Below are 22,475 nucleotides of genomic sequence, written 5' to 3' on the forward strand. Positions count from 1 at the left end.
CCAAAACAGCATCATTGCAGTTTTGCAGTTTCAGAAACATTGTTTGTGCACGCATTTGCAATTAGCAAAAGCATTGAAAATCCTTGTGCAAGAAATGGTATAGCTGCTGTTGCGGTGGAGGGGAAGGGAGTTGTTTGTTTTTGCTGCGTATATTATTTCATGGAGGTATTGCTTTACCTCACCGGTAAAACTCCTTCCTTGCGCGAGGGAAATTCCTGGTTCATTGGTATGGATGCATTGTTTTTACACATTAGAAGTGCTGTGTTGCTGTGTCAATCATCCCGTTAGGATCAGTTTAAGAGCAGTAGGGCTGACGAAGCTGGGTGTGATTGGCTGCCATACGCTGGGAGGGCTCTGTGAGAAGGAAGGGCTGCAGTCTTTCAGCAACAGAGTTTAGGCTGTGTCTTTGCTTCATCATCTGAGAAAAAATCCCTAGATAAGGCACAAGGCTTTCTGAGGAAAAAAAAAAAAATTACAGGCTGCTCATCGTTTCACGTGAGAATTAGTTGCCATGATGCGATGGGAAAGATATGGCTGTTTGTTTATATCAGATGTTCCTGTTGACGTTGGGAATGTGTCGAATAGACAGGGCTAAACAAGGTAGGAGGATCATTGTGTTTTATCGAATGTTTAAAGAGTTTGCTGCAGTATGCTGCATACTGTGTGTGTTGCTTTGGGGAGTCGGGGAAACAGTGCTGCTCTGGTGAATAAATTCTGTTTGGGTGCAATAGGTGGACTTTATGGTAACTTGTTTTCGAAGGGTATTAATTTCCAGTGTAAATAGCTCTCTTCAGAAATAGAACATGAGTATACGCATATTAACACAAGTAAAAAAAGAAATAGGTCAGTATGTTTCAGAAATGCTGCTACCCTAATTGGATTTTTAGCTGAGTTGTTGTCTGGAAGTACTGCCTAGCTTTAAGAAGGAGAAGGAGTCAGCCTGGAAATCTGTGAAGTTTATAGCAGCTATGTTTGAAGATTTAGCTGAATTAGACTGGCTGATCTAAATAATTCCCTACCAGAGGCTTTAACTAAAGCCAAGACTGCCTGTTTTAGACCTGAAAGAGCCATACAACGAGATTACATTTTACCCTGTTGTAAAAGTATGGGCATTTTTGACTTTACTGTGATTCCTTGTGCTCTTGAAGGAGATCTGGGAGAGTTTTTCATATTGTAGTTTAGCTGAGCGTTTCCCCTGTCCTTTCCAGGTCTTTGTCTCAGCAGCAAAACAGAACCTGTACATCACGGCAAGGAAAACAAGGTTAATAATATGTGCAGCAATTATTGGATCTTTATACATTTTTAATGAGAGAACACACAGCTAGCAGAATAATAAGCAGGCTGGCTTTTAGAGCAATGATTTCACTGTGCTAAGGCATACCAACTTTCTTGCAGGGGAGGAGCCTCAAGAAGGAATGGTGAAGATTTATGTTAAGTGCTCTGGAGAGAAGGGAGAGATATTTAGGCAGAAGTCTGTGAAATTGTGGAAGAATAGTGTAGTTGTTAGCTATTATTATTTATTAGATGGAAAGCAAACTTTACTGTCATGTTGCAGGAGGTATCCAAGAACATTGCTTTATCCTGGGATGTGCTGAAGCCTCTTCAACTTTCTCAGACTGCCATATGCATTGATAGTGCTCAGTACCCTTCAGGATTTCACCCAGTTAGTGACCTGAATTAACATGCTGACTTCAACTGGATTATAGAAGCATTGTTTATATGTACAGTATAAAATAGAGGTTTTAGTTTTTTCTTTTTCCTAAGAGTAACAGTTGGTGAGACAGCAAGAAAATGTTGTCATCTTATTTCTCCTGTAATAGCCATGACATTGCATATAGGTGTATGTATTCAAGTAGGACATCGATAGGAAAAGAAAAAGTATGAACTGAGGAAGATGAAAGATCAATTTCTTAAAGAGAAATTAGGTAAAAGAATCTTTTCCTGCCTAGAAAACCTTTCATTCATGTAATTTTCGGGAAAGTTTCAAGACTTCTTTTATCCTAGGAATGAGTTACACTAGTTTTAAAAGTATTACATTAAGTAGGCCCTCGCAGACCAGCTGTCCATCGTCCCTCCTGTTTTTCAAGGAGAAGTACAGGACAAGTGCTCAGAACTGCCGATACCACCTCCCGACTCCTCACAACTGACTTTGCTCAGAGAAGGTCGATACAAGTTCCCTGCTTCCTGGCCAGGTATTTGCTGAAGACCTTGCAGCAGGGTTGTTGACGCGTATTCAGTTCATGAGCTGGTCATTTTTGAATGCTATATCTTCTAAATAAAATCAGCCTCATTTCTTCTGAGAATTTCAAGCTTTGCTAAAAAAAAGGGAAACACATGTCAGGATGCAGAGCATTAATATTACAAATCCATAGGGTATGGATATTTATGTTTAGCTGTCTATCACTATTGATGCTTAAATGTGGTGTTTGTGTGCAGACTCTGTTAAGCATGTGAAGCAAAGACTGATAATTAGAAGCAAGTCAAATAATCTTTTTCAAGCTATAAAATGTGAGGTGAATGTACCATTTTTGAAAATAAAACAATTTTCATACAAAGCTTTCAGTGAAAACTTTTCAGTCTCCTGTTTTGAGACAGTCTCTTACTTTCAAATGATTTAAGTCGCTGTTTTTTCATACCTTGGAGATCACAATATATAGACGTATCCTTTTTATGCCTGATTACCAAAGTGCAAATTTGCATTCAGCACTCAGACAAATAGTTTGAGATTGACAGACAATCACAAATAGTTTGAGATTGACAGACAATCAAGTGACAAAAGGATTTTAAAAAATACTTCCTGGTTAAAGTGTATGTTTACTAGTACTTTACAATGGATAGGTAAGCGAACCTTCATCTTGGAGGGTAGAGGTGGTAGTAAACATTCTGTATTTACATTTATTATGTAAATAGTGGGTGTCAAAAATGTTTTGGACCACATTCTGCTACCTCTTTTCATTTAGCTTAATTGCTCCGTGGATTTCGTCAGAACTATTAGTGTGATAACATCTTACTGTCTGTTTTCAAGGAATAATTACTTTGTTTAAAATTAGTCTCTTCATTTTCATAAGGTAGAATTTTCTAATGAGTTACAGGTCCTGAAGTATAGTGCTTGACTATAGAGTGTTTATAAAGTCAAATCAAGTTCTTAATTTGTAAGGGTATATTTTACAGAAATGTAAGATAATTATGTACTAAAATTTTTTTTTTTTCCCTAAGCAAGAACAGTGGCTCTTAATGTTACATGGGATTTCAGGCACTCAGGTCTCACCTCTGCTGTGAATTAATCTCTGTTGCTCACAAGTATGTTAGGAATAATCTACACTGTGTTTATTTGTAAATGCTCTGTAAAATGTTTGGTTTTTACAGCATTGTGAGATGAAAAAAAGTGTTCAATTAAAATTCCTTAATAATGATTTTGCGTACAGTTTTGATTTTCTAAATCATTAGACACATTGCTAAGATATAAATTTCATGTGATAGCTATTAGTGATACCTTGCTTCCTAATGTTACTAGAAATTTCTTACTTTGAGGATTTTTTTTCTCTTCCAGGCAAGAAACACCTTTTTTAAAGCCAAATTATTTTTCCACTTTTTTTTATGAATATGGCTGTTACAAAATTGTAGCAAAAGAGAATAAAATCACTTGCTTTAGAACTTACTAGTATGTATTTTTTTAAAAAAAAACCACTTTGATTGGGAAGCTAATGGGATATGTTTAATACAATGTGTTATGGTTAACTGATGTGAACCAGTGCTATGTAACTGGTTTGTAAACAGGCTGAAACCATAGCCTGAGGAAAATAAAACTAATATCAAGAGAGTGTCAGTGCAGAAAACTAGTTCAAATAATAGCAGTATTAACTGCTTGACTAATTAAACTAATCTTCTTATACATTATTAGCAAATGCAGTGACAGTTGTTGGTTATTGATATATGGAGTCTTCTTTTTTAAAAAGTCTTCTTTTAGAAGCAAACTTTTTGGCTCTATTTGGAATAGACAGTACACGAGGAGAAAGAAGTTATGCAGCCCCTTTCTAGAATCTGCCAACTTTTTTATTTCCACATTTTTTAATAAAAATAAGGCCACTCAAACACCAAACCCTCCCTCCAATAATGTCAAGTTCTTAGTTCAATATTTCAAGCATGCTAAAAAAGGAAAACTTCAGGGATGTGAAAATTGAAGAGCAAACATAACAGGGGATTCAATGCAACATCCTTATAACTGACACAAAGAAATACTAATTTATAGGCACTCTGTGCTACTGATGATTACTAAAGCTGTTGAGAACTGCCAGTGTGCAGCTTGATGCTTCTGCAGAAGACTTGTAGGATTCCTGGAGGCTTAAGTCTGGCAAAAGACCTGGTGGGCTTGTGATACCTGAAACTTTGCCAGTTAGAAGAGCTCAGCTGTAAACAAATTGATAAACACAGAGGTTCACATTCTTCTTTTAAAATTCTTTTTTTCATGTCTTTTTTCTTCCCCCTTCCCCCTTTTTTCATACCTAGATATATACTGACAGATGCATACACATATACATAATACATACACACTCATAAAAATGTTTTTTCATCTTTGTGGCTTTTGTAATACAGAAACAATAGCTAATAAAGACAGTGGGAGGGATTTAGTGGTACAGTCGCTGCATAAATAAATGGATCAAGAAATAGGAACAGATGGTTCATATCAGAGTCTATTAATTTTTTCTATTTAGATCAGTGACTTATTTTTATCAGTTTCTGAGTGGATTATAAACAGCATTTTGGGAAGGTTTGGGTGTCACATATTGCTGAACTCATAAATAGAGACAGGGTCAATCTGGAGCTTCATGTGCTGTAAAATCTTCTCTCCTACAAGGAGTACAGTGCCTCTGACAATAGGCAGAATTAGAGAACACAAGTAAGGAAAAATGCAGAAGTGTTGGTAGTTTTATGAAAGGAGGAAGCTAGGACTTGGTTAGAGATGTTTGGTTTTTGTTTTGTTTTGGTTTGGGGTTTTTTTGTGGAAATTCTGAAGGCAGCTTTTGAGTGTGTTTTTTGTGTTTGATCACTTTTAAGACCTAGACCTAGCAAATAATTTTTTTTTTTAACTCTGGCATTCTCTCCTATCCAGACTGAATACATTTTTCCTTGAGTTTCTAAGGAATTTAATGTTGCTGGTGCTTTTTTACCAAAATGCTCTGTTTTATATTCTTCAGGTATTCTGAATGGTGCAGCCCCCCACCCTCTAATTTCCTGAATCTGTCATGATTTTTGCACTTTGTAGGTATTATGGACAGTGTTTTGAACTTAGCCTAAAACTAACCTAAAATCGCCAAGTGGCAAGATTTCTATTACTTGCAGGCACTCAGAAGGATGATTTTTCAATGCAAGGTTTCGGCATGTTGGGTTTGTGCCTTGACGCTCTCTTTTGGCAGCTCTCTGTGGTGTATGCTCCTCCTGATATCGAGGTGGGGAAAGTAGCTGCCTTGTCGAACAGCAAAGCCCAGTTGTCATCCATTTTTCTCTTTTTTTGGTATTTCTTTCTACTTTTCAGACTGTCTGCAGTGCTGTTATCAGCAGTTATATGCAGTTTTCAAGCTTAGAGCTGCACTGGTTTATCAGCAGACACCTCTGGCTGTTCCTCTGGTGGGGCAGGGGGGCTCACCGCTGGCAGGAGTGTACCTCTGCACCCTGTTAATGATTCAGGACTTCAGCACTGTCTCACTTTTATTTACTTAAAAGGCTGCGATACCATGTGTGGGATTTCCCTGATGGCTGTGTTCACCTGTGGCACAGCATCCCCAGCTACAGCCTTGTCTGCCATGAGGAGACCAATGCCAGCTTTGCCACCTTCATCACCTCTCCCTGTTAGCCAAAACTCAGTGGGGCCTGGGGCACCTCGTCCAGCTGGCAAGAGTCTTTTGCAGAGGAGGACGCCGGTGCGTGGGCTGCTGGTGCTGGGGATTGCAGTGCTGCAGTCCTTATTGGCATGCTGAACATGCTCTGGCAGCACGGCACGCCGCTGTCCTGGAGTTCTAGTGCTTGTGTTTAGAAACTTTTTTGCCGCATGTGTATTTTTTTACAATTCCCTTGTGTACTTTAGTTCCCCTCTGCTAACGCTGGGACACACTTGTTTTATTGCCCTAATTTTACGGAGGGAGTTAGGGGAGGTGGGCGGTGTAACGTGGCTAAAAACCCCAAGATTTTCGTTGCCACATTAGAGAAGGCATGAAAAGCTTTGAAAGTGGACCCACTGATGTGTTTATAAAGCCAGTGCACTTTCTCTTCTCCCTCCCCCCCACCCCTTTTTTTTTAAAGACCTCATTTAATGCTCAGGACTTTGTGCAGTGGGGCCACTTTCAAAGGGTTTAGTATCCACAGTAGCAGCTCTTTGAAGTAGAGACGCCAGCGGGGAACAAGCCATCAGCTTAATCTTTGCTGTAAAAGGTCCTAAGTGGTAAGAAGCCACAACATCCATCTCTGGGGGAGAAGTTGGAGAGCACTACTTGGAACTGAATCCGTCTCCTGGATCTGGACCTTGCCCTTGCCTGTGGAGCTGGAAGTCTTTGGACACTTTCCATGGGGCATTAGGGATGCAGTCCCTTTCATCTCTATGGTTTTCCACTCTTGTTCTGTCCCAACTTCTTTCCCCAGTCTCTTGAAGAGGAGGACACAACCGAAAGGCAAGGGAATAAGACCTGAGAACAAATGTGTTTCTGCAAGGGTTTGTTTGCCTTCCCAGGTTGGTAAATGATTCCTCTGGAGTGCAGAGCAGGTGGCACAGTTGCTGGTGTTACCTGCCGGTCCTTGCATGGCAGTGTGGCAAATGTCCGTCCGGTTAGGTCAGACTAGACGGCTTTGGTGGCCCCAGGAGATAAAGTCGTGCCTTCACATTCTGAATATCATCATTTGGAGGTGCCTGTCTCCCCAGTGGCATGAGGAGGCTGAAGGAGATCATGCTCTTTGGTTGCATTTAACTGCTTGAAGCTAGATGGGATGAGCCTGCCACCTGTGAAATCCGTTTGTTTGAAATAGGAGACAAAAGTGTTGAGTTTCTCACAGGAGGGCTTGAGGATCAGCGTGTCCCTATGGACCTGTAGCCAGCTTTGGTTGCTTGTAAGGAGCTGCCATCCTGAGGTGGAGAAGGCAGAAGGGTAAGCTGAGGACAGCAGTGTGTGCCTTGACTGGCATGTGGCTCAAGTCACCAGGGGTGAGAGGCTTTCTGAGGAGGCCTTTCCTTCTCAACCACAGTAGCCATTGTTGATTCTGATGACTATTTAAATAATCTGATTTTTAAGCCAAAAAGTTATTTTTTAACTTGTTCACGTTTTTGACCTTCAGCATGTCACCTGTCGTTTAACTTCACCCTCCTGCGGTTTGCTGTATGCAAAGATAGCTGTCTTTTTATGGCTTCCCCAGTGGTAAATCACTGAGTGGCCCCTGCGTCCTTGTCAAAATCTGGTAGTCCTTGTCATCAGTCTGTATGAATTTCATATTCTTTCTGTTGTCAAAAGCTTTGCTGTTGCCTCTTTGTATGTGTAAGCCTTTCCGTAGTGCTGATGGTGCTGTTGCTGTTCTCTTACCCTTTTATCATTCCAGAGTTACATGCTCCATGACTATACACAGTAGTGTAATTCTTTTCTGTTTTCCTTTGATAGTGCCAAATGTTTTACTTGCTTTATACTCCATCAGCTACTGAGTATTTTGCAGAAGTCTTCATCGAATTGCTTGTAATGTCCATATGATCTTTCCTCTGTAGCAGTGTCTTGTTTGAACCTAGTGTTGCGTATATACTATTCATTACTTGTCTGTTTTTCCCCTCATCTGCATTATTTTTGCCTATTGTTATGTTAAACTGATGTCATTTTTTCATCCAGTGTCCTCATTATCATGTGATGCTTTTGTAACTCTTCACAGTTGGCTTTCAGTATGACTTTGCAAAAATTTTATGTTAACTGCAAACTATCTTGTTGTTTATGATTATGTCACAAAGAAGAGAAGGTAAGCTGTTGGCAGACCTAATTATGAAAATTACAGTGGATTATTAGAAGTAAAAACATATTTAGTCTCATGAGTTTGTTGGATTTGGGGGCTTTTGTAGAATTTTTTGACTGAACTTTTTCTCTGACTTCAGTCATCATACTATCTGCAAATGTTTAGCCCTTTTAGATATCCTTTTAAAATAATTTTTTTTTTAACATCTGTAAGACCTATGTCATCACGGTAGCTGAGTTCCACAAAAATCATCAGGTTACAAGGATGAGATGATTCATTTGCTTTCATTTTGCTTAATTTTGAGCTTTCAGGATTTGTGTTTTCTAGCATTTCCTTACCATTGTCAGAACTGTACTCCTTAATAAAAACTGACAGTTGCCTGTAAACACATTTGTAGGTGATAAGGTTTTACGGAATGCACTTGATGTTTTCAGGCTTCCAGTGAAATGGACAAGAGGTAGCTGTGCTGCACTAGGGTTCTGTAGTGGGTCCTTAAACTTGAGCATTCTTGTCATATTATATAAGGTGGTTGGTGGTTTGTTTTTTTTCTTGGTGGTTTTGTTTGTTTGTTTGTTTTTCTTAAATAGAAATGAAAACAGACTTAGTAGTAATGTTCTGCTTTGGTATCTTTGTCCCTCTGTGTCTCCAATCGCCGAAACAATACTTTTCACTTTTCGGAAAGATAAATGTGATGACTTTGATCTTTGAAGTGCTTCACTCGAAGCTAAAATGATTGCCCTGTAATAGGACTGATGAGCAAGTTTCTACTTTTCTCATTTAAAAATACAAAGTTTCTGATTTAAAAAGATTACATTTTTTTGTTTGTGTGGCTGTATTGACTCGTGCTGCAGTTAAGAAATTTAGGTTTTGCATTGTACCTTGTTCATCAGTAGGATCGTTCTTTAATTGTTTTCCTGATGGACCTTGTCTGTCTGGTGAAAAAAACTGGGACCTTAATTGTGGATTTCCATGCAACTTTATAGAACCATAATAATTAAATAAAAATAAAACCCCAACCCACTCCTCATTATGTAAATTGAGTAAACTTTTTCTGTAAGAAATTCTAAAAGCATAGAGCTAGAATGCCACTGCATCTTCGTTGTCTCTCCCTTTTCTGTACTTTCAGGGTATAAGTGCCTTTTTTTTTTTTTTTTTTTGTAGCAGACAAGCAGTTCTTCTCAGTTGCTGTAAAGTGGTACCATGGTTACTACTGTTTCAGGTGATGGGCAAGAGGCATAAATGTGGAGAAAGGCCCTTCAAGTAGGTTTTCAAGATTTCTAGAGTCTGTGCATGGTAATAAAGTGTGTATTTCTCTGAAAGCCAAATATTGGTAATGTAAACTTTGCAACCCATAAAGTTGCAGAGGAGTACTGGAGGGCATACTTTTGAGTGAGGAGTGTGTGTGTGTTAAAATTTATTTATTTATTTTGGTTTAGTTTTTATTTTCTGGTCTGTTTGATTTTATGTTTCACCTGCTTTGTCCTGGAAATGTTGTATGAAATGGAAAGAAGTCCTATCAAGTGTCAGGGGCCAGAGTGTGTACATAGGCTGAAGGTTAGAAGATACTAAATCTCTTATTTACAAGCTAAGCAACTATTGCAATAAAATGAGGCACATTCAACACACACATTTAAGTCGTTTTTGAAAAGTTGTTTTTGGAATAAAAATGTATGTAAGCATAACAGCAGCAGTTCACTTCTTACATTTATACGTGGACAGTTTTTTATCTCTGAGTAATGTTATTAGCGTTACTTATTTGACCAAATCCAATTTTTTTTTTCCTTTTCTGCTATTTATTACTTTGTAACACAGCAAATTTGACATTGTCTTTAAAAATAGTGTTGTACATCAAGGTGATATCTGAACGTTGTTAAAGGAATCTCCTGAATTATGATTTAATGCAGAAGTTACGCAAGGCAATATATATTGTAAAGTGCAAAACAAAGTAGGGCTTTAAATATCATTTTGTGACTAAGCTTGAACTACAACAAATGAATTAGGCCTTTGAAAAGGACAAAAATGTCAAGACTTATTTTAATCAGTCCCAAATTTTCCGCTGCAATGTGAGCAGAAAGCTGTCTCTTGCCAAAAGCCAGTTGCTTGTGCTCAGTGTCAGATGAGAATCCGTTGCTTTGGAAGTGCTGGAGAATGCCAGGCTGTGCTTAGCAGTGTTGCTGTCCCTGGCAGGAGGGAGAGATCTCTGCAGTTACAGGTAAGCAGAGAGAGAAGAAAAAGGTCTGGAAAAGTGCTCTGTCAAAACATTTATGGGAAATGTGTTCAGTTTTCACTGCAAACACATTGCAATTCATTGTGTCAAGGGATGAAAGAACTCGATTTTTCAACTTTCCTGTTGAAACACAGTTTACAGTGAATTCCTGGATAACTGTGCGCTTATCCATGATAAGTTACGATAAAATGATTCAACCATATGCAAATAAAGTGTTGAGGTGGAATTCTTTCAGTGTTGCTAAAATACTTTTAGTTTTCCCCTCCAGTATTTTCACCTTTCAGACAGAGGAGGCCTTGAGATACTGAAATTTCCTTCAGGAAAAGTTTTCGACAACACCTAGTTGAGAGTAGGGAAGACTTTTTTTCCTAGTACTCTGTTTTCACAATAAATACCTCAGTTAAAATAGAGAGACTGTAATTTAAATATTGAGAAAACTTTTTATTTAGGGCAGGGGCATGTCTGGGTCTGGGACATAGAGGCACTGGACTAACCAGTCAGTACAGCTGCCTAAATCCATTCCCTTTTCAACTTTTAAGCTAAGAGAAATTAAAAGGAATAGTCTGTATACTGAAGTTGCTTTTCAAAGATACTGGCAGGGTTTTTATTGTGGTTTGGTTTGGGGTTTTTTTCCCTTCCGGAAACATGAATGTAGTTCATGTCCCCCTTTAGTGTTGCAGACAACTGAACTATGCACATGTCAGAAAAATGATTATGAACTCATCCGATGTCCTTACTGTAGGCTAATAAACTTTCCGAGTTTTTGCCTTTGTAGTCTTTTTGGGTTTAAGTACTTTGTCTCCTTTTACTTAAAAAAAATTAAAAAAAAAAAAGGTTATTTTCTAAAATGAAACTTGAGTTAAAAAGTAACTTTCTTCAAGTGGCAACGGGTGGTGAACTTCTTGGACTGAGAGAGACATGTTACACAAATCAAAACAACAGATCGATATGACCCATTTTTATTGGGTCAGTGCTTCTTAATTGGTGCTCAAGCAAAAAGGAAGGTCAGTAGCAGTACAGAACACCAAACCCAAAATTCATCATCTTAGAGATCAGGAAAAAAAAAATGTTTGCTCTGGTAGCAACGTCTGCAGACAGTTACTGTGCGCTCCTTCCAGTTGTAACTCCATTTTTTGCCTAAGGATTAAATACAAATATTCAAGATTTCCAGGAAAGCAGAAGTTCACCAGAAGTTACAAGTAGTTGGAAAAAAGCTCTTCTTTCCTTCTTTCCCACGAGTTGAAAAAACAATTTTAGAGGAAATGCATTTGTTTTGTGAATTTGTGATAGCTATTTTAACAACAAAATACTGGTTCTTTAAATGCAAATTTATTTTATACCAGAGAGAATGAATTTGCATCATGTATTGTCAAATATAACAGAGGTAACCTCTGAAGTTTCAAATGTTGGGTTTGTTTGGATTTTGTGGTTTTTGTTGGTGGTGGTTGTGGTGTTTTTTGTTTTTGGAGGGGGTTCTGCATACAAATAAATAACATGAATTTTGAAAGAAAAGGTCTCTTCTCTTATTGTCATCTTCACGTGGAACTTGATTAAATATTTTCTTTATTTGAGTTGGAGGACCGAAGATAATCATCCAGGAAGCCATGTCTCTTTACAATACAAAAAGGCAACCTACCTTCAGCAGAGAGCAATAATCAGTTAAGCACTACCTTTTTTTTCTTCAGAGCCATGCCAAAAAACCCATTACTGGTTTCTTCTTAGCTGGGAAGAGTCTTTGAAAAAAATGGCTTTTAGTGGGAGATTTCAGCTGCTGTTATAGAAAATATTTGCACTGTGAATAGTAGTCTAAAAACATTATTGAAAAAATACAAAATTAAATTTGCTTTGAAAGTACTTGATAATTATCTGCTATTCTATAGGTGACTTTAAAGTTAGGTTGCTGTTCTATCTTTTTAACTGCTGAAAGATATAAAGTATTCTGGCATAGGTGCTTAATCAGGCTTTGCAGTATGTCCCATGAGATATGTAAGAAGTAAAGCACTTGCATATGTTCTGCTTCACGAGGATTTCTTTAGTTTTGGAAGGAAATAAAGCTGATGTTGTGTGTTGTGTGCATGCTGGTAATGGAGTGAAAGGGAATTGAATCCTTGTGATAAAATGGACTGTGATGAAGGCTTGCTTGGGCAACTCTGAGTACTAAAGACACTATTGAGGTTTTTTCTTTGCCCTTCTGAAAACACTTTGCTGTTGTGATGAGTTGTTCCTTCCAAAATGTGTTTGAGATAGTTGTTAAATGCTTTAGGTTTGGCAGAATGTAAGAGTGCATTCTGGGCTCCTTTGGGCTATGGTCTCAGGTTTTCTTGCTTCTCTGTTATATTGCTAAGAAAGCATTGTTTCTGGGAGTGTTCCTAGGTGATGCAGCTTGGGGTGCAGAAGAAGGGGTCTTGGTCTTTCTTCCTCTTATGGTAGGTTTTAAAAGTGCTTTTCTCCATGCTCCACCTTTGCTGGAAGGAAAAGGAACATTCTCTCTTCTAGTTAATGCACTCGGAGGTAATGAAAAAGCAGTTACAATACAGGTTTTCTTAAGGGGTTTTGTAATCAGAAACCTTATTCCCCAGCTCCCTTTGCGGTTTTCAAATTTTTGTGAATCTCCAAAGAAGTTCTGAAGTGTTTCCTTCCATATCTGCACTCCTCTCCTGAGAGTCTAGGCTTTTGTCAACAATTATGAAAACCAGTGAGCCTCCCTCTTGGTATCCTACTTTCCATGCACACGATAAAGGACATTTCTCACAGAGCAGCATTTTAAAAAGGGATTGGGCATATCCATGGAAGAAAAATCCAGTGAGACCTGTTAAATACAAAGACATCAGTTACAGGTTGCTGGGAGAAAATTCATGGAAATTATCATGCTCTACCTGCCTTGGTTCTGCACTCTTCTGTGAATATCCAGTATTGGCCATAGTTGCAGACTTTTGGGAAGATCGACTTTTTGGCTGACCTGCTCAGGTCATCCTTGTGCATGTTGTTATCCTGTTCTTAGGTTAAATGCAAATGGAGAACAGGACACAGAAATGCTGGCATTTTATCTCAGAACAGTGATACTGCTTAGATTCCATGCAGGGAATCTGTTCAGCAGAATGGATTTAGCACATAAGAGGCAGTTGGAGTTAATAGCATTAGGTAGTGCTCTTGCTGCCCTCGCCTCAGGTGCTTGGTTTGGATGTGCCATGCAACTTCCCAGAGCTGGGTAATTTATTGGAGTATATTGTTAATAATAATGTTGGCAGTCTTAAAACACGTGCAGCTTGTGATTTCAATATGTCTTAATTTACATGGAATCCTTTAGTTTATTCAGACTTATCCTGTCTTTCAGTGCAAAAGAGATGCTCTTTGTCACATAAACAAATACTTCTGCAAGAGTTCTGCCTTCTTGGCTTAGTGCAAAACTGGAGTAGAGAAAATAGAAAATTGACAACAGTCTGAGTTCTTTTAAATTGTGCTCCTGTGTTATCGGTCCTTTGGCAGGTGAGAACAGTCATTTGATCACGCGTTCCCTCTATGTCAGTCTATAAAAATTTCACAGTACATAAGCACACTTTTCTATAAATATTTTACAGTCCTAAAAAAAGTAAATACAATGCGTGTCTGCAGCTGGGTATGGGTAGAAGCTCTTAATGGACTGGGGTACCCTTTCCTGGGGAATTGGGTTTGATTAATAGCTATTACATGCTGCACTCTGCCAAAAGCAAAACATTTGTGTCCACAAGAGGCCAAGTGATAACGTCATTGCTGCCGGGGATGATTAACTCTGCTTGCTGAGGCACAGAAACAGAAATTGCTTTTGCCCTTTTGTCAAGGTGGGAACAGAATTCTGTTTATGAAATTCATACACCTAGAGGATAAAACCAGGTTAATTTCTACTTAGAAGCAGAAAGTTCTTAAGTTACAGATTGTGAAAGAAGGTACAAACCAGGAGAGAAGGAGAAGGTAAAGTGGAATAGGATGAAGATCATTGTAATAAATAAATAAATAAATAAATAAAAACCCCAACAAACTAAAAGTTTGCTAGAAGAAGAGAAACTGTTTTCTGCAATTGCATTTTAACAGAAGCGTAATAAGCATTAGTTTTTTCATCATGACTTTGAAGCACTTTGATGTTACAAAATACTCTTGTGTGCTCCAGTCATCTACAGACCTAAAGTTCAGCAGAAATATTTCATGGTCGATTAGCAAAGTAGTATAGTGGGTTGCTGAAAAGGTCCCAGGCTGTGTCTGTTGTTTCACAGTCACCTTCCTCCTCACCTGCTTCCCCGGGGACAAAGGACATTAGTGTTATTATATTGTAAATCCAGCTTCAAAGTGAACCGGCAGGTTTTAACAAGAAGCTTATTGCCATACTGTAAATAGCGTGGGACATACTAAAAAGCGTGAACCTGGCACATTAGTGATCTTGACAAGGAAAATATGGCTCATTTAGCAAAACTGATCTGAAGGTCATGCTCAGTTTAAATAAAACAGACTGGTGTTTCTAGTCTGTCCCTGGACTTCTGTCAGCTTAACTAAAGTTGTTAGGATTGTCTGTGAGTAAAGTATATATTTGAATCACATTTCACAAGTATTCATCTCTGGTTGTATAACAGGCAAAGAGAGATGTGGCAATAGTTAATCTCCAAGTCAAGCAAATAAAATAAATAATGGTTCTTTTGTAAGTCAAGACACTTGACTTCAGCTGGGTTCAGGTCGAATTAATACATGAACCAGGATTAGAATTTTAGTACTTTTGGCTCCCAGCCACCTGATCAAACCAGTGGGCTGCTTTCTCTGATAGGGAGTTCTGGCTTCTTCCTTGTTTGAGTAATGCTGGTTTGCTTGATGCCAAATGGAACGTGCTTAATATCTTAAAGTGGAAAAACCCCTGAAAGTGATTAAAGAAATCTTTATAAGTTTCATTTGAAATTTATAGAAGAAAGTACATTCATCATTCTCTACTATAGTTGAATGTTTTTTCATACAAATGTTATGGTGACAGAAAGCTTTTCCATTCATATTTGCCACAAAAGAATGGATGATGTTTCATGGAAATCTCTCCTATATTCTCTTGTTTCTTGAATTTAGGGAATATTTTCTTTTTGTGACTTCACAACAGTTCAGAGAAGAACCAGAAGCATGATTCTGGTTTTAATGCTGTCCTTTTACAGAACTATGTGAAGACACTACTATGCTCTATGTACATTGTCCAGTCTTACTAGATACCTGGTATTAGGGTGCATATAAAAAAATATGAATATTAGAAATTGGTTTAAAGAGAAGAACTCAAAGCTGACATAGTAACTGTACTCACTGATAAATGATACCTCTGTGCTATTGCATCACTTCTGGTCCTGTTTCCTAATCTGAAAAACTGATGGAATGAGAACAAAAATCTCTTGCATGTTCTTTCTTTAAGATGTAGTTTATTCAAATGTGATTAACAAGCATGCCAACTGTCACATTATTTGTCTGTAAAATTACTTTCTTATTTTATTCATGTTAGCATATTTTGATGCAAGACCCTCTCTGTATTGGCTAGTGGGACACAGTGAGGCTTAAATTAGCATATGATGCCTGAGAGCCAGCCTTGCTTTCCAGGTACACAGAACATGTCCCTTGGGATACAGCACTCTAATTAAAGGAGCTTGCAAAGTAGAGTCAGACCAACCACAGGGAGGGTGTCCTGTCATGCCTGCTCCGCTCTTTACTCCTTCAGGTGTGGGGCATGATCAAGTGGCTATGTCTCTTTGAGCTGGCCATCACATGTGATGCAGGGTGCTTTATGGTGCTGCATTGGCTTTATTCTGCACCTGATGAGGCAGATCATAATGGATCCAGCTTTATCTTGGGATTAAACTTGCTTTCCTCTGCAGGGAGTCTGGGGGAGGGCAAGAGAAAACTGCGCAGTAGAGTCAAGGAAATGGCAGGTAGCTGGAATTTAAAGCGACAGTGTAGTATGCTCATGGGGTTGTGGCTGTCCTTTGGTGTGCAGCTTCTCTTCTGTTTGGAAGCTATTTAAAGATGTTTAAATAGCTTTAAATAGGTATTTAAAGTTTGGAATGCTAATTTAAAACACAAACATTGGGGGGGGAAGACATTTAAGAGTGTAAAAATGAGGTTTAGTTGAAAAACTGAAGCAAAGTCCCACCGTCTTTTAGATTAAAGCACGTGCCAGTGTCTCCTAAATATATGGCTGTGTCCTGAGTGCTTTGAAAGTGGAGTCCACTGTGCAGCTGCAAACACACAGTATGACTCAGTGGAATTTGGATGCCTTTTCCTTGCCTTAAGGATGGGGATTCAGTAAATGTCAGTCTTCAAATATCTGTATGTTAACTTGATCTGGCTATAGAATGATTCCTACATGTTAAACTTATGCAAAGAATCTTTCCACTGAGTTTTGTATATAAGCTTTGAGAAATACAAAGCAAGTTTCCTTTGCAAGTATGGTCAAACACTGAAGGAGCAGCAGCTTTTTGAAGGAACACAATGCTTGTCAGTAGTCTGAAGGTACACCTGGAGAAGGAGGGACATTGGTTAATCCTTGGTTTTGAATGTCCTGGGACATCTGGAGGTGGTTGTGTTTTGGCCCACAGCACCTGACTCAGGAAAAATCGCTGATTCAAAACTAGTAAGTCCAGGCTGAAAGGGAGTGGCTGAACTGAAGTTCAGTTTATCTCTTGAACAAAAAGAGACATCATGAGAATCTGAATTAAGGTACTATGTGGTTAAGACATTGCTAGTTCATGAACTTACATCGTGGAGCACGAAGCTAGTGATGCTTATGGCTAACCCTGTCTAAGGGTAGAGAGCCTGTTTTCTATGGCTTGCAGCTTCCAGCCAGACCTTAAAATTTTGACATGGAATCCTTTGTGCCTGGTGTCTGCTGCAGGGTCATTTGAGCAGAAATCTCTCAGATTTCTGCTCTGCTAGTGACGTAAAGAAAGAACATGGAATGCTTTGCTTCCACAGCAGAGTGAGTTTTTGTGGGTTTGTGGTTTTTTTTGTTGTTGTTGTTTCTTTGTTTCTTTTCCTCTTTATTTCCTTATATTTAGAACAGAGCATTGTAAATGATCAAACTTGTAAAGCTAAGTCTATTTAGCACATCTCTTCTGGCTTGCTTGGAAAGAAGAGTTTATATACTTCAAACTGTATAGTCCCTCTTAGATACAACTGAGGATTTTCTGACTTTTTAATTCTTGAGTTGCTGGTGTATTTATAGAAGAAATACATGGATCATGTTGACAAAATTTGACAGTATGAGCAACAAATTGAGCCCCGGTGTTGGCACCTCTTACTGAAGATTTTAATGTGATGAATAGTAATACAGAGTGCTTAAACCTCAAAAAGTGTAAAACTTAACACCTTTTGAGTTAACGTAGTGGTTCCACGAGAGGATCTGTGGTGGGACCACGTAGAGGACTCTGCTCCTTGACTGGAAGTCAACACCTGCAGAGTTGACTTTTTGAAGACGAGGTCTTTACTCATTACTACACGTTATCTACTGAAGCATGAATACAACATGTCCAGGAAGTCTCAGCTTCTCCATTAGGCAGATACTACATATTCCATTGCCACTTAACCTGTCTGATAAGTAAAACTACTGTACCAGAGCACCCCATATTTTGTAGATAGCAAGAGCTCCTATTTTCCAGCTGAGAGATTCAACTGGTTTGTAATAGGGCAGGGTTTTGTGCTCATTTGCAATTCTTAAAGATGCTGGCTGCCTCATGTTCCTCAGAATGAGAACTTTTTCTGGGGGCTCCTTGTGTCTGTGTGCTTTGTCTAGTTTAATAATCTAAAGGATTTTTTTAAAACTGTCTATACCTTTTTTTAACTTTTTATGCCTTGCTAGCTTTCCGCAAAATGGAAGTAATGCTTATCTGAAAAGAGGGATCTAAAGCTAAATAGTTTTTACAGGTACATGTCCATGAATTTATATAATTTAGCATACAAAAAACTGCATTTCTAAGTGTGTATTCTGGATCAATTCCATTAATCCAAATGTATGAGAGACTGAAAATAAACAGTAATGGTTGTAAAAAAACCCAAACAATATTTATTCTTTTATACTTATGTTGAGTACTTTCTTCAGCTGCAGTAAGAACATTTTGTATCTCAGTTGTCAGTGTGTAAGTTTTGCTAGTTTGTTTAGCTACAGGGCTCGAGTTGGGATATTAATGATAGTAGCAACAGAATAGCTAAACAAAACCCCCAAACAAACAAAAGAGCAAACCTTCTGCCTGGATAGGGAACGGTGTTGGTACCGAGAGCTCTAGGCTGGTGAGGTTCCATTGGTTTTGGCAGGACTGGTAACTTTGGCTGATATGTTGGGACATAAATAGAAGTAGTGGAAGCAAGAACAGAGTTCTCATTTGCTGGAGGCCCTGGTGTTCTCCAGATGGGTGGGTTTTGCAACAGGGTGAGCTTTGATGTTAGTAATGGCCTGTGACCATTTTATTGAGGATTATTATTATTTTTGTATTTTCTTATGTACATATCATTTTAATTCCCTTTGTTTACTTCCCTGTTTACCCAAACTGCAGGATTTTCTCCTGTAACCACAGTCTCTTCTGCTTTCCTTTTGAAATTTCTTCTTGCTCTGCTCTCCCCCAGCGTTCACATTCTTCCTTGATCTTTCTTCCATATTAATTTTCTTTTTTTACTCATTTCCTATGAAATCTCTCCCTTCCTTTCTCTGTTGGATTTTACTTTCCTTGGCTCCTCCCATAATTTTATTACCCAAATGTCTTTTTTCTCCCTTCTCCTTGTTTTGCTTCCCTCATGTTCAAGCTTTCAAGATGCCATCTCTTCCTGCACCCTCCTGGTGCAGGTGATGGGCAGAGGAGGTATGACAGCTGCTTAGGATGTGGTCGAAAACCCACAGGTCATATGAGTGGTAAGGATGAAGCACTCCAAGTTATTCTAACCTCACCGTGTTTTCACTTGCCTCCTGCTGAAGGCATAGCCTCCTTCAGAAAGGCCTCATTTCTTTCTCCTAAGCTTGCACCAGTAGAAACTCCTGAAGCACTTTGATGACTCTTGAGAAATCAGATAGTGCTGTTATGTTTGACAAGACATGGATTTTTGAGGTGACCTTTTTATACTTCATTTTCTTTAGAAGATCTTAATATAGCAAGAAGATAAGGAATAGGATGACACTATATTTCACTCTTCTCCCCTCCACCCCCAAATGCTTTTTGGTATGAATTCTTGCTGCAGTCTCACAAATTTTCTGTGTGATCCTGCTGTGCACATTTATTTTTTTTAAACCATGCCTACTGCAATTTCTATATTGTGTGCTATTTGCTTTGCTGCCATGTGAGATGTCTGGTTTTTTTCAGTCTTAACACCTACTACTTGAAAGACAACTTTGTCAATTTTAGTGGTATGCAGCCCTGCAGTGTATTACTACTTGTGACTTTCAGCAGTGTGCCGTATAACATTTACCTTTTTTCCAGAATTTCAGTCTGTCTCCTGCATCTATTACTGAAAACCATTACTGACATTTCTGAATTGGAATGTGTGGCTCCAGGGAGAGTATTTCCTCTTTTACATTTAACCAGCTAAATCATCAGCCCAACAAGCTATCAGTTCAACAAGCTCTTGTGGAGAGGCTCTCTTTGGTTTTCCTCCTCTCTTTCCTTTTCATCAGTTAGAAGTATTTTCTCACCTCTTTGTATGCCTTCAGCTTAATCTCACTCTTCATTGGTGCTGTTGAACAACATCGATGGAATATTTCATTTGAGGAATTTTTAATTCACGTACTGTACGATAATTGCATAGAATTATTTGAAATTGTACTAATTCTCTTGCACCTCATAATTATTTATGATTAGGTGAAGCTAGCTGAGTGTCATCCAGACCCATCTTATTGCACATTGGACTTGAAACTGAATTTTTGAGCAATTAGCATTGCATTTCCTCTATTCATGCCAGCAGTAGCAAATTTTGGTGTAAGTATTGGCCACATAGTAAACCCCTTTCTGGTAGCATTGCTAAGTAATAGAAAAGCCTTTTGATGTAAAGACCTAAAAGTCAGAACTGGGATCTGATCCTGAAACTGTGTGTGAATGATTCTTACTCACATTACTAACAATACTGACTTCAATTAAGACAGATGAATCCAAGCACAGAATGGTAGTTGTTCTGGCAGGGAAAAGGTGACAGTGTTTTTAGAGCTATTTTTATTTATTTATTTATTTTAAAATCTCTCTTAATCCAGTATGTTCCCCTTTCCTTTCTTCCTTGCTCAAAAATAATCTATCAATTGTTTTTGGCTAGTATTTACAAAGTAAAAGTTGTGTTCCTTTGAAACTGAATAGAGGGAAACATCATGTCCATGGCTTCCATATCGGCATATAAAATATATTTAGTGATTAAAAGTATTTATAATATCTAACCCTTTGATTTTCAGCTCTGTTTTTCTATGAAATACCCAAATAGCTTAAGTACCGTATTTAAGTCTTGAGTTTTGATGCTGAATGATGTATTTATAAAGGTACACAAAAGTAAATTAAATCAAAGGAATATTTAGATAAAGACTGCTTCATATTAGAAAGGACTCATTATAGGATGATGACTTTGTGGTGAGCCCTTTCATGAAGCCTTTATGAAGCAGCCTCTAGGTTAATGGGGAAACTAACTCTATTGTCTGAATATGGAAGTTTTTTTCCCTTGTAATATTGGAATGACAGTTTTTTGTTTTGTTTTGTTCTCCCTTGAGAAATAGAAGGAGAGACAAAAAAAATTGAACAGAATGCTACTATTCTCATTTTTAAGGAAGAGGAAATAATGAGTAACAACTTATAATGTAGTAACACAATCTAAAGGGCCAAGTGATAAATTCATGGAAACAGGTTCTTGTATATTGTTTTGGAGACTAAGCACTTTAGACTGAATTGTTTCACAACCAGCATGCCTAATTATTATGTCTGCCACATTCATCTATTTAAATCATTCCCAACTTTTGGATTGCTGCCTAGAATATTACTGCAGTACGTATTTCAACTGGTTATTCCCTAGTCTCGTGTAACTTCATGAAGGAGGATGATTTTTTTTTTTTTTCTGAAGAAATACACATGAGCATTGGCTGTATGTTTATAATCTGATAAAAAGGGACGATAGGTTTCGTAATGTTGATTTGAATGAGTTGCACGTGAACTGATGCTGTATTTGTTTTGTCAGGTCAGTGACTTAAAAAGTGCCTTTGCCAAGTCACTTTTATGAGCGAGGACTGCTACGCCCGTGTTCTCAAAATCCTGTCTTTGCCAGCCAGACATTGCCTTCACCTTACACCTGGTGGAAGATACCTCAGCCGTCTCCATTTGCCAATTAGTTGATGGGAAACTGAAAGCAGAAGAAGAATATTATTATTCCTGGGACATGAACAAATGACAGCATTGCTTTTCTCGTGCAATCAATACCGGCAAGCAGCCGTCAGAGGACTTCTATTCTATCAAGGAGTGCCGTTGCATTGATGGACCTTGGCTTAAAACTGGTGCATCTGTGATTACAATCAACATACCCACGTGTTTTACAGATAGAAATGCAACTGAGCATGCATTTTCCCAGCCAAAAGTCTACAAGTGGGACTTAATGATTGATGAGTGACTGCTTGCTGATAAACTTTCTCTGCTTATTCTGCTTTGTGTGTGTTGGACATCATTAATCGTTCCCCACTGTTTTGTTTTGGGTTTTTTTAACTTTCTTTTCAATTGGAATTGAAGTTATTTTTTTTCTGAAATTTTTTTTTCCTTTCTCCTTCATTTGTTTTGGAAATTTCTTCAGCATAATTCACTTGACAGCAACTTACAAGTTCAAAATCAACTTTCATCATGGCATTGAATGTTACTCCTGTAAGAGATACAAAATGGCTGACATTAGAAGTGTGCAGGCAGTTTCAGAGGGGAACTTGTTCACGCTCTGACGAAGAATGCAAATTTGCACACCCCCCTAAAAGTTGCCAGGTTGAAAATGGAAGAGTTATTGCCTGCTTTGATTCCTTAAAGGTAAGGAAAAGAAACTGCATGTGTAGTGAAAATGCTACTACATTGTACTGAAAGTAAAATGTGAAATGATGAGTTATGACTAAACCTGGTTAGTCAGAAAGTGGTTTGTTCTTGGTAAGATGTATATTAAAATAAATGTTGTTTGTCATAGTGTTTGTTTATTTAAGTTTTTAAGATTTCTTTCTAAGGATTTCTTTTTTCAAGTGTCACTGTGTTGTTTACAAAAATTGCATATGACTGTAGAATACAAGATTGCTTCCAGCTGGTAGGACTAT

The 22,475-nt window shown here is 38.2% G+C and overlaps 1 protein-coding gene across 1 annotated transcript in view; it reads left to right on the forward strand.

Moving 5' to 3' along the window:
- Positions 1 to 377: 377 nt before the first annotated feature.
- MBNL2 (muscleblind like splicing regulator 2) overlaps positions 378 to 22,475 on the forward strand; it is a 94,130-nt gene continuing 72,032 nt past the window's right edge. Inside the window, 2 exon segments of the mRNA XM_050332461.1 lie at positions 378 to 600; positions 21,377 to 22,200. Coding sequence (XP_050188418.1) covers positions 22,027 to 22,200 — 174 coding nt within the window. The 5' untranslated portion in view covers positions 378 to 600; positions 21,377 to 22,026.

Source organism: Myiozetetes cayanensis, unplaced genomic scaffold (genome assembly GCF_022539395.1).
Source record: "Myiozetetes cayanensis isolate MyiCay16 unplaced genomic scaffold, myiCay2020 scf5-8, whole genome shotgun sequence".
Classification (NCBI taxonomy): domain Eukaryota; kingdom Metazoa; phylum Chordata; class Aves; order Passeriformes; family Tyrannidae; genus Myiozetetes; species Myiozetetes cayanensis.